General features: G+C 45.9%; 1 protein-coding gene across 4 annotated transcripts in view; it reads left to right on the top strand.

Annotated features, from left to right (window-relative positions):
* Window positions 1-12,670, top strand: part of atp8a2 (ATPase phospholipid transporting 8A2) — an 890,601-nt gene that overhangs the window by 285,680 nt on the left and 592,251 nt on the right. For all 4 annotated transcript variants that reach the window (XM_072476889.1, XM_072476890.1, XM_072476891.1 and 1 more), the window contains 2 exons: window positions 1,919-2,007; window positions 3,251-3,295. In XM_072476889.1, coding sequence (XP_072332990.1) covers window positions 1,919-2,007; window positions 3,251-3,295 — 134 coding nt within the window. The remainder of the gene's footprint in view (window positions 1-1,918; window positions 2,008-3,250; window positions 3,296-12,670) is intronic.

Below are 12,670 nucleotides of genomic sequence, written 5' to 3'. Positions count from 1 at the left end.
TAGCCTGGGTCTCAGCATTCTCCTCCACAACATTATCTTTTTCCTGAGTGAATACTGATGAAAAATATTCATTTAGTATCTCGCCTATCTATTCAGACTCCACACACAACTTCCCATCCCTGTCCTTGACTGGTCCTACTCTTTCCCTAGTCATTCGCTTATTCCTGACATACCTATAGAAAGCTTTTGGGTTTTCCTTGATCCTACCTGCCAAATACTTCTCATGTCCCCTCCTTGCTCGTCTTAGCTCTCTCTTTAGATCCTTCCTAGCTACCTTGTAACTATCCATCGCCCCAACTGAAACTTCACACCTCATCTTCACATAGGCCTCCTTCTTCCTCTTAACAAGAGATTCCACTTCTTTGGTAAACCACGGTTCCCTCACTCGACGCCTTCCTCCTTGCCTGACCGGTACATACTTATCAAGAACACGCAGTAGCTGATCCTTGAACAAGCTCCACTTATCCAGTGTGCCCAACACTTGCAGCCTACTTCTCCACTTTATCCCCCCCAAGTCACGTCTAATGGCACCATAATTGCCCTTCCCCCAGCTATAACTCTTGCCCTGCGGTGTATACTTATCCCTTTCCATCATTAACGTAAACGTCACCGAATTGTGGTCACTGTCCCCAAAGTGCTCTCCTACCTCCAAATCCAACACCTGGCCTGGTTCATTACCCAAAACCAAATCCAACGTGGCCTCGCCTCTTATTGGCCTGTCAACATATTGTGTCAGGAAACCATCCTGCACACACTGTCATCCTAATATATAAGGGAACTTTGGTACTACAGTAACAGCCATCAAGTAACATAAGGCCTATTGCACCGGGAATGTTCAAGTGATGACATCCTGGTATGTTAAACTGCAGTTGCTGATACTTTTATATCAAATGCCTAACCATCAAAGTAACTTTACCATTAATTTTGGAACAAAAAGCATTTGCTTATTTCTTGTAGGTTACTTCCCATGTTTCATTTTGAAACTTAATGAATGATAATCCTGCATTTTACCTTTGACAATTTTAAAGGTCATGCGTAACTCAGCAATGCAACACTCAATTCAGATTCTGTTGTTGATGAGTTGTGGAGAATATCAGACATTGCCAACTGAACTTGCATATATCCTTCAGAATAAGCTTGACACCATGTCCCAAGAGGTTTTGCAGCAACATTAATGTGGCAACTGGCTTATGCATTGCTTAAATAGGACCCTCTGAAATTGATTCAACTCAACAAACAAGGGTGGCTGTATGCCAGCAGTTCATTTTCATAATTCATCCATGAACCTTAACAATGAATATCAAATTATTCAACAATGAGAGTATCGTGGTTAAGCCCAATGATGTCCTCATCTTTAAAAATCAGTTGCAACATTGGTTACTGGATAGTGATCAGGAGAGGGGATGTTGGGGTTGGATTTTTACCCATCCCTCTCCTGAGTTAACAGTGCTCAAAGTAATGTAATGCTACAAATAACTAGCTAAATCAACACCAATCACAGATGGATTCTGACACCTTGGTCTCTATGGCTAAATTCTTAATCGTGAAAGGCTTGATCTTATTTTTCTTCACCTGAAGATTTATGTCATAGGACCCTGTCTGTAATATGTGCAAAGAACCTCAGAACTTGGTAATAAGAATGTGTTGCTATACAGAACGTTAAAAGAATCATGTATCCTTCAGCAATTTAACTGAACAGCAGGAAGCAATCTGGTAGATTGATCAATCAGTTTAGATTATCATCTAATCAAATATAACCATATTTGAAGTTCAACCTAAAAGTTAGGATCTGCAAAGAATTGTAATATGTGCACAGACAGTTCCTGCTGTGAGGGGAAAAACTTCACCTGTTCTTTCATTTTAAGCACATTTAAACAGATTTCTGAAAAATTAAATTATTTTTCTTGTTCCATTTCAGGTCAAGTACATATTTTCAGACAAAACTGGAACCTTAACTTGCAATGTCATGCAGTTCAAAAAATGTTCCATTGCTGGCATTACATATGGGTAAGGGCACAAATGAGTGGTCAGACATCTGCATATTTTTAGATTCTACTTTACTTTGAAATTACCTAGATATCAGGAATATATTTCCCAAAAGTGTAAGAGGAAATGTAGAGAAAAATTATACAAAATTATACAAAAAATAGTCCACCGGTTTACTGCACAAAACCAGTAGTGCTTAGAAACCATCAAACATACAAAACCAGGGGCTCGTTTATTCTTCTATATTTGGTCCAATTTGTCCTAATTTATTGTGTGCCACATCCTTCCATATTGTCATTATCCAAGTTACTTGTTACCATTGTTGTGAGTGAGAGAAAAATGTACCCCTCTGCCAAAAATATTAATGAAAATTTATTATGAATTTAAATTCATGGACAAATCAAAACAGCTGAAAATAATTAGCTGACAGTACAACAGTCGCTCCTGGGATCAGCTGATTTTGGAAGTGTAAACCAGGTTCAATCCCAGGTCTGTACTGAGCTAGCATCTCAGCTGGGTGGTAATTGTGAATACAATAAAATAAGTCAACATTATCACATTTAATAATTATTCATCGACGGCTGTTGAAAATGTAGATTTTTTTTTACATGTTTGGTGACACAATGGTGAGGTCATGGCTTGTCTGTGGTCTCCTCACAACATAAAAAATGTAACGGTGTTTACCAGTCAGACTCAGAAGGCCCAGTTGAGTTATGTAACAATACCTAGTTACAGTTGCGGGTTTAATGGAACAGGGAGGGGAAAATGAAGGAACGGGGTAGAATAGCAAAATAAAATTGGAGATGTGTCAAAACATTTGATCCACTCTGAAAAATGTGCAATAAAAAAAAAATCAAGTTTACAGTGCGTTGTCTGAAGAAGTAGGAAAGATTAAAACAACATTTGTAAATAATATAGGGTTTTTTTTGCTGCAGAGGATTTGATGACATCTGGTGTCTTCACACTGTGATGGTAATTCCATTCTTAGAATATTGTAAGAGAAATTCTTTAATATAAGAGAAAAAGTATTAAGGGTAAGTTAATTGTTGATCACTTTTATTGCTAATTTGTCATTTGCAAAATTGCGTCAAACAGTGTAATTATCCTCAGTGTTCTAGAGAGTGAAAGACTCAGATCCATTGCAAGATGAAATCCACAAAACACCCGGCCTTATCCCATGTGGATTTATTATAGTTATTTGCATTTTATGCTTCTAGAGTTGGTGCACTCTGTATACAATAAAATTCTCATCTCTTTCTCCTAGTCATTATCCAGATTCAGACACTGAACGCTCTTCTGACGATTTGGGGTACGAGAATCTTTTTAATGTTCTACCAAGTTTAATTTGCAATTTCTAACATATATTGCATATTATGTTTTGTCAAGGAGGTTTTTTTTAAGTACTTGATGTCACTGAGTTGCTTTAGGTTTGGCATTAAAGGCCTCCTCTCGGTGAAATATTCACAATTGATGAGCAGAGGTTAGACATTGAGCTAAACCATAATAATAGCACTCGATGGGTAAGGGCGAATACTGATTTCTCAAAATATCAGAGTATGAATATATGAATGAAAATGAAATGAAAATCACTTATTGTCACAAGTAGGCTTCAAATGAAGTTACTGTGAAAAGCCCCTAGTCGCCACATTCCGGCGCCTGTTCGGGAAGACTGGTATATGTTACAGCTCCTACCTCCACATTAAGGACAGAGATTAAATGCCCATCCCTGCTATCGATGGCAGAGGTACCAGCTGAATCAGATCGGGGAAGTGGTCACATCATGGTAATATCACTGGTCAAGTAATCCAGAGACCCAAGCGAATGCTCTGTGGAATGGATTCAAAACTCACCATGGCAACTGGTAGAATTTAAATTCAATTAATAAATCTGTGATTAATAGATAGTCTCAATATAAGTGACCATGAAGCAATTTTAAAACCCCATTTGGTTCATTAACGTTCTTTAGGGAAGGAAATCTGCCGTCCTTAGCTGATCTGGCCTATATGTGCCGCAAGACCCACAGCAATGTGGTTGACTCTTAATTGCCCTCTGAAATGGTTGATGCATGATCAATTACACAAAGACGAGAGTTGGATGCAATCAAGGCTTTATTACACTAAGATGTGTGGCCTCCTACAGCAGCTGGCGAAATGGCTGCTGTATGAGGAGCACACATATTTATACTCCGCCTATTGGGTGGAGCCAGCAGGCAGGGAACTACCCCCGTACCTGTAGTACAGGGCCTTACCACAAAGCATCGAATGTGACTACCACATTCACCCCCCCCCCCCCCGTTAAAATTGAGTCCGGCGGGGGTGGTGGAGAACTATATATAAGTAGATGTTTTAAAGTAAAGAAAAAAAATTGAGTCCAGCAGGGGTGGAGGAGAGTTATACAGAAGGATGATGTTTTTTTTTAAAGAGTCCCGATCAAGTTACAGGTTCAGTCGGTCTGGAGCCTTCATTTGCCATTGAGAGCGCCGCAATGATGGCGGTGATTCCGGTGTCGGTCTGGTCTTCGGTGACTCCGGGAGCGTGCCGAAATCCTCTTCATCCATGGGCAGGGGGAGGATGGATTGTCCTGGGGCGGGGGTTGCGGCTGGGTGCGCGGGGGGAGGGGAGGGTGGCGCCGGGCTGGAGAGGTGTGTGTGGAATCAGCTGATGCCAGGTCCCTGAGGGAGACAGTATCTTGGCGGCCGTCGGGGTACGCTAGGTAGGCGTACTGTGGGTTGGCGTGGAGTAGCTGTACCCTCTCAACCAACGGGTCCGCCTTGTGGAGCCGTACGTGCTTACGGAGGAGTACGGGTCCTGGAGCTGCGAGCCAAGTCGGGAGCGACACCCCGGAGGTAGACTTCCTGGGGAAGGCAAAGAAACATTCATGGGGTGTGTCATTAATCGCAGTGCATAGGAGCGACCGAATGGAGCAGTGCGATATTCATCGACCACACTGAGGGAGTACGTGTTACGGTCGGTGGAGGGGAGGGGCCCTTTGAAGTCCACGCTGAGGCGTTCAAAGGGGCGGGAGGCCTTCACCAGGCGCGCACGGTCTGGCTGGTAGAAGTGCGGTTTGCACTCCGCGCAGACCTGGCAGTCTCTGATGATTGCCCTGACTTTCTCAATGGAGTAGGGCAGATTGCGGGCCTTGATGAAGTGGTACAAACGTGTGACTCCCGGGTGACAAAGGTTGGCGTGCAGAGTCTGGAGTCGGTCAACCTGTGTGCTAGCACACGTACCTCAGGATAGGGCATCGGGGGGCTCGTTGAGCTGACCAGGGCGATACAAAATCTCGTAGTTGTCGGTGGAGAGCTCGATCCTCCACCTCAAGATTTTATCGTTCTTGATCTTGCCTCGCTGTGTGTTGTTAAACATGAAGGCTACCGACCGTTGGTCAGTGAGGAGAGTGAATCTCCTGCCGGCCAGGTAATGCCTCCAATGCCGCACAGCTTCAACGATGGCTTGGGCCTCTTTTTTGACGGAGAAATGCCGAATTTCGGAGGCATGAAGGGTTCATGAAAAGAATGCCACAGGCCTGCCTGCCTGGTTGAGGGTGGCGGCTAGTGCGACGTCTGATACGTCGCTCTCGACTTGAAAGGGTAACGTCTCATCGACTGCGTGCATCGCGGCCTTGGCGATGTCAGCCTTAATACGGTTGAAGGCCTGGCGAGCCTCGGCCGTTAGGGGAAAAAGAGTGGATTGAATGAGTGGGCGGGCCTTGTCCGCATAATTTGGGACCCACTGGGCGTAGTAAGAAAAGAATCCCAGGCAACGTTTGAGGGCATTGGGAGAGGGGGAGTTCCATGAGGGGGCGCATGCGGTCGGGATCGGGCCCCAGAACTCCGTTCTGGACCACATAGCCGAGGATGGCTAAGCGGTTCGTGCTGAACACGCACTTCTCCTTGTTATAAGTTAGGTTGAGGAGAGTGGCGGTGTGGAGAAATTTAGCAAGGTTGGCGTCATGGTCCTGCTGATCGTGGCGCAGATGGTGACATTGTCTAGGTACGGGAAAGTGGACCGTCAACCATTCGGTCCATTTCCCGTTGGAAAACTGAGACCCCGTTTGTGACGCCAAAGGGAACCCTAAGAAAGTGGTAAAGGCGGCCATCTGCCTCGAAGGCAGTGTATGGGCGGTCCGCCTTACGGAAGGGGAGCTTGTGGTAGGCGGATTTTAGGTCGACAGTTGAGAAGACCCAGTACTGTGCAATCTGATTGACCATATCAGATATGCGTGGGAGGGGGTATGCGTCGAGCTGCGAGTACATATTGATGGTCTGACTGTAGTCCACGACCATTCTGTGTTTCTCCCCAGTTTTCACAACTACCACTTGGGCTCTCCAGGGGCTGTTGCTGGCCTCGATGATGCCTTCCCGAAGCAGTCGCTGGACTTCAGACCTGATGAAGGTCCTGTCCTGGGCGCTGTACCGTCTGCTCCTGGTGGCGATGGGTTTACAATCTGGGGTTAAGTTTGCAAATAGGGAAGGTGGGTCGACCTTTAGGGTCCCGAGGCCTCACACAGTAAGGGGTGGTAGGGGCCCACGGAATTTCAATGTTCGGCTCTGGAGGTTGCACTGGAAGTCCAAGCCGAGTGGCAAGGCAGCGCAGAGGTTGGGGAGGACGTAGAGGCGGAAGCCGCTGAACTCCAGGCCCTGGACAGTGAGAGTGGCTATGCAGTACCCCCGGATCGCCACAGAGTGGGACCCGGAGGCCAGGGAGATTCTCTGGTTGGCGGGGTGTACCGCGAGGGAGCAGCGCCTTACCGTATCGGGATGGATGAAGCTCTCAGTGCTTCCAGAGTCCAGCAGGCAGGAGGTCTCATGCCCATCGATTTTCACGTTGGTAGAGGCCGTTGCTAGGTTGCATGGGCAGGACTGGTCAATCGTGACCGAGGCGAGACACGGCTGGTCGTTGGTGGTGGCAGACGATGGGGTGCCCGGGTGGCATGGGTTCTGGTACGATGGCGGCGCCCGTGGGCTGCACGTGTCATGGGGGAAACAAGATGGCGGCGCCTGATGATCCTGGGGAGGACAAGATGGCGGCGCCCACGGGCTGCACGTGGTGGGGGTCGAACAAGATGGCGGCGCCCACAGGCCGCACGTGGTGGGGGTCGAACAAGATGGCGGCACTCACGGGCCGCACGTGGTCTGGGGAGGGGAAGATGGCGGTGCCCACTGGCCGTACATGGGGGGTGCCGGAACAATAGCGGCGACTGCGTGGACCTGGAACACCGCAGCAAAGTGTCCCTTCTTGCCGCAGGCCTTGCAAAAGGCGCTCCGGGCCAGGCAGCGTTGTCGGGGGTGTTTTGGCTCCCCACAGAAGTAACATTTGGGGCCTCCAGGGTTGATTGGCTGCCGGGTGGCACAGGCGTGGGGTTGGCTGAGTGGGGACCCGATGGGACGGCCGTCTGTGGAGTCCAAGATGCGTAGGAGGGGTGGGCCGTGCGGCCGGGGTTGTAGGCCTAGATCTTGCGCGAAGATGACCGTCAGCGAGAGCGCTAGCTTTTTGGTTGCCGCAATGTCGAGCGTGGCCCCGTCTAAGAGGCGCTGGCGGATGTAATCCGACCCTATTCCCGTAACAAAAGCGTCTCTCGTGAGCAAGTTCAAGCGTTCCGTGGCTGTGACGGCCTGACAGTCACAGTCTCTGACTAGGGGAATTAGAGCACGCTAGACATCTTCCACTGACTCACCAGGAAGTTGACTCCGAGTGGAGAGGATGTGTCTGGCATAGAGCATGTTAGTCCGCTGAGCGTAGTTTTCCTTCAGTAGCGTCATGGCGTCTTCGTAGGTCGGCGCATCCTGGATAAGTGGAAAGACGTTGGAGCTCAGCTGCGTGTAGAGGATCTGAATCTTCTGAGCTTCCGGAATTGGGTCTGGTGCAGACCTGATGTAAGCTTCGAAACAGGCTAGCCAATGTTCAAAGTCCTTTTTGGCATTGCCCGATTGCGGATCCAGCTGCAGGCGATCCTGCTTGATGCGGAGGTCCACCTTCTGAAAACTTTAGTGGAATAAATTGATACACGATCAATTACACAAAGACGAGAGTTGGATGCAATCGAGGCTTTATTACACTAAGATGTGTGGCCTCCTACAGCAGCTGGCGAAATAGCTGGTGTACGAGGAGCACACATATTTATTCTCCGCCTACTGGGCGGAGCCAGCAGGCAGGGAACTACCCCTGTACCTGTAGTACAGGGCCTTACCACAAAGCACCTAATATATACATCAGTGGTGACTAGCACAATGGCCTAGCAAGTCACTAAGTTGTATCACATCACGATGAAGTATAAAAGGAATGAAACCAGACAGACCACTTGACATTGACCTAAGCAGCGGAAACAATAACAGCAAATACAGTACAGTTGACCCTGCAAAGTCTTCTTCACATCTGGGAATTGTGCCACAATTGGAAAAGCTGGCCAAACCACCTACCCTGCACATCTTTGGGTTGTGGGGGTGAGACCCTCTCAGACACTGGGAGAATGTCCCGAGAACAAACCCGGGTCCTTGGAGGCAAGAGACAACAGTGCTAACCACTGCGCCACCGTGCCACCCTTCTGTGCGTATATCCTATCCTACCGGCAGGCCGATTCACCAGAAGTGGCTCACAGTCAGGAGGGATTTTCCCTGGGAGTCCTCACTTTGTGTCTGGATCCCATGAAATCTCATGATATCAGGTCAAACATGGGCAAGGAAACCTGCAACTTATCCCGTAACTCCTTCCCTTAAGGAGACTGAAAGTGTTTACAATACTTTAGGTGTGGTCTCACCAATGCCATGTAGAATTGCAGTAGCAAGAGTTCCCTACTTTTGTACTCCATCCCCCACACAATAACAGCAACATTGCATTTGCCTTACTTATTACTTGCTGTACCTGTATGATAGCTTTCTGTGCTTCAGGTACGAGGACACCCAGACCCTTCTGTACCACAGTATTCTGCAGTGTCTCTCCATGAAAATAATCTGCTTTTCTGTTCTTCCTGCCGAAGTAAACAACCTTACATTTTATTACATTATATGCCATTATCAGCGGCACGTTGGACAGTGGTCAGCACTGTTGCTTCACAGCGCCAGGGTCCCAGCTTCGATTCCCGGCTTGGGTCACTGTGCAGAGTCTGCACTTCCTCCCAGCGTCTGTGTGGGTTTCCTCCTGGTGCTCCGGTTTCCTCCCACAAGTCGTGAAAGACGCGCTGTTAGGTAATTTGGATATTCTGAATTCTCCCTCTGTGTACCCAAACAGGTGCCGGGATGTGGCCACAAGGGGCTTTTCACAGTAACTTCATTGCAGTGTTAATGTGAGCCTACTTGTGACAATAATAAAGATTATTATTATCATCCACTAAGTTTTTGCCCACTTAGTTAACCAATCTATATCCCTTTGCAAACTCTTGTATCCGCCTCAAATCTTGCTTTGCTACCTGTCTTTATATCATGAGCAACTTTGGCTACAGTATGCTCAGTCCCTTCAATTAAGACATTAACATAGATATAAATAGTTGAGGCTGCAATGCTGACCCCTGTGATATCCCACTAGTTACACATTGCCAACCTGAAAGTGACACATTTCTGCTTTCTGTTAGTTAGCCAATCTTCTATCCATGTTCTTTCTCCTACCATCCTCGCCAGCATGAACTTTTAGCTTGTGCAATAATCTTTGAATTTTTTTGTGCAGCACCCTTTTATGTGGCACTTTATTGAATGTCTTTTGGAAATTGAAATGTGCTAATTACACCTGCTATCTTCCTCTTAAATCCCTAATAAATTTGTCAAGCACTATTACTATTTCATAAAACCATTTTGACTGCTTGATTATATTGCAGTTTTCTGAATGTCTAGGTACTACTTCCTGAACCATAGATTCCAGCATTTTCCCAATGACCGATGTTGTGAAACCATCTGCTTGTTAGCCTACTTTCTGTCTCTCTCCTTTCTTGAATAGGGCCATTACATTTGCAGTTTTCCAGAATTTGTTCAGAATCAAGGAAATGTTGGAAGGTTTCTAACAATGTATCCACAATTTCTGCAGACACTTTTAAGATTATAGAATGCAGACCATCAGGTCCAAGGAACGAGTCAGCCTTGAGTCCCAATAGTTTCTTTGTACTTTTTAGTGATCATGATTGTTTAAATTCCTCCCTCCCTTTTGTCTTCTGATTTGCCAGTATTATTGGGATGATTTTAGTCTTCTACTGTGAAAACAGACATAAAATATTTGCTCAAAGTCTCTTGCCATTTCCTTGTTTCCTATTATTCATTCCCCCATCTCATTCCCTAAGGGACCAACATTTACTTTAACTGCTCTCTTCCTTAATATATACTTAATGACGTTCTTACTGTCTGTTTTTATATTTCTTGGAGCTTTATTCTCAAACTATTTTTCCTCTTTTTTTTTCAGTCACCTCTTGCTGGCTTCTAAAATTTTGCTAACATTTGGTTTACTGTACATCTTTGCAGCATTACTTTCAACTCTATATGATTCTTAACTTCCAAAGTTCACCACAGGTTGTTCATTATTTTGTACAGACTGTTTCTCAATAAAATCTATTTTTGTAGAGAATTCTGAAGTAGATGCTTTCTTTCTAATGAAATGGTTCTTATCCTTCTATCTGCATTAGTTGATGGGAATGCGACCTCAGAAACTTGGTGAAGTCAGATGAGACTGTACACTTCACTTCTTTTGGTGGCTGAGCAAGCCGATTCTGGAAAGGCAAAGTCTGCCACAAGTGACACACACAAATTGTCCCTAGTGTTAAGAACCCCACTGATGTTGGATACTATGATATCCCAAATTCCAGAAGGGTAATTTGGAACACTGGTTCTTAGTGGTGTGTATTTTCAGTTTGGTACACTGTAAGAAAAGATATGCAAATCAGGGGGGAATAGTCCAGTCATTTTGTGATCAATTAAGAAAGAATATTTGTTAACTTAAAAGAAAAACACACAAGAAGGACTATCATACACTGCAGCAGTACACTTAACTAAACTGATGGCTATACGTACACAGTAGCATGTGAAGTTACCCCTTTGTTTCAACTATCTACATTTCCTGAACTCTGAAACCCCCTTTTCCCCAAACAATATTATATAACTCTGTGAGCTAAATCCAGCAGATAGTTGCCATGCACAGATTATTTGTCCATGTTTAGGAAAACCTTCTTTTGGAGTTTTAGATTTTTCTTAGCCACCTTTTAGCAATAGCCTGTTTTCAGGGGAATCTTTCTTCAGCTGGGTGTGGCTATCATGGTAGCTGCTTCTACTATATCCCTTACTCCAGTTACTGTGCCATGGATATATCATTTTTTCCCTTTGATTTGCCCACTCTGTGGATCCAGTTTACAGCATATATGTGCCACTTCCTTTATCTCTCCACTTTGAAGTCACCTCTTCTAAACCCAATGTTCTCCCCATGCCAACAGGTAAACATTTGCTGTTCTCACTATTATGCTAATTTGCATATCAAAACACCTCTTCAGACAGCTGGATTTATTAATCCCCTTTTATCCCAATTTCATTTTTTATTCTTAATTTTCCCCAATTCTTAACACTAGTCATTAGTGCAGGGTGCTCTCTGCAAATGCCTTGTTTGCAGGGCTGGCATCTGCTTTGGAGCTTCTGAAAGTATGTTGATGTGGCAATTTTTTGCCTACAGCTGGAGCCGCAATTTGCATCAATCGTTAGATAGAGATTTCACTTGTCATTATTTATGTTAAGGGCTTTCATTTGATTTCGACAGCATCCTTTAATCGGATTTGCGGGCCCTGCTGGGCTCTTGCCATGGGCTACCTCTTTTATAGAATATCCTTGGGATGTGCCCAAGATAGTGGTCTTACTTTGCTTGATTAGGTCTAGCATATTTGACATGTTTGCCATAGAAAGGAGTGCTTCATTGCACAAACCAGGGTAAAGATCTGGGCCTATATTCAGTTGACATTGTCTTTCCATGTGATGTCAAGGATGCATAATAGAGACCAGAGATGGATGTTTTTGAGCTTTTGCTATTGGTAGTAGTACGTCATCCAAACTGCACTAACATTCAGTAATGTGACTTCCGGTGACGGCGGGCGGGAGGCAGCCGCACATTGGAGAGCTCCCGTTCGGGAACGGCATTTTCGCGGAGTAACGCCCGGTCCTAGGGCCAGCGACGGCAGTAAAAGTTAGGAGATAGCGCAAGGAGAAGAAGGATGTCGAAAATCACCAAAAAAACGGCCGGGAAAAAAAGTGGCTGAAAGTCCGTTGGAGAGGGGTAAGGTCACCGCGGGGTCAACAAAGGAAATGGAGGCTGGAGCACCAGGGGAGGCCGCAGTGCTTACGGCTGAAGAACTAACTAAGGTGATGGCTGCGGAATTCCAAAAGCAGTTGCCGCAGATTGAGAAATGTATGGAGATGGTGAGGAAGGAGATGAGGGAGGTTTTGAATGTGCTGGTGGAGGAGGCGGTTTCCCCGGTGAAGACGGCGGTGGCGAGCGCAGTGGCGGAGGTGCGAGAGCAAGGGGAGGTGCTGAAAGAAGTGGAGGAGACGGTATTGCAGCACGGTGATCAACTTGCCTCGATGGGGAATGAGATGCGGACGGTGATGGACACGAACAAGAATCTGCGAGGAAAAATGGAAGATCTGGAAAACAGATCCAGGCGACAGAATTTGAGGGTCGTGGGGCTGCCCGAAGGAGTTGAAGGACCGAAGCCGACTGAGTATTTT

This window comes from Scyliorhinus torazame, chromosome 15 (assembly GCF_047496885.1).
Source record: "Scyliorhinus torazame isolate Kashiwa2021f chromosome 15, sScyTor2.1, whole genome shotgun sequence".
In the NCBI taxonomy this organism is placed as follows: domain Eukaryota; kingdom Metazoa; phylum Chordata; class Chondrichthyes; order Carcharhiniformes; family Scyliorhinidae; genus Scyliorhinus; species Scyliorhinus torazame.
Note: the sequence above shows the minus strand (reverse complement) of the source record. Positions and strands in the feature narration are given on the sequence as shown.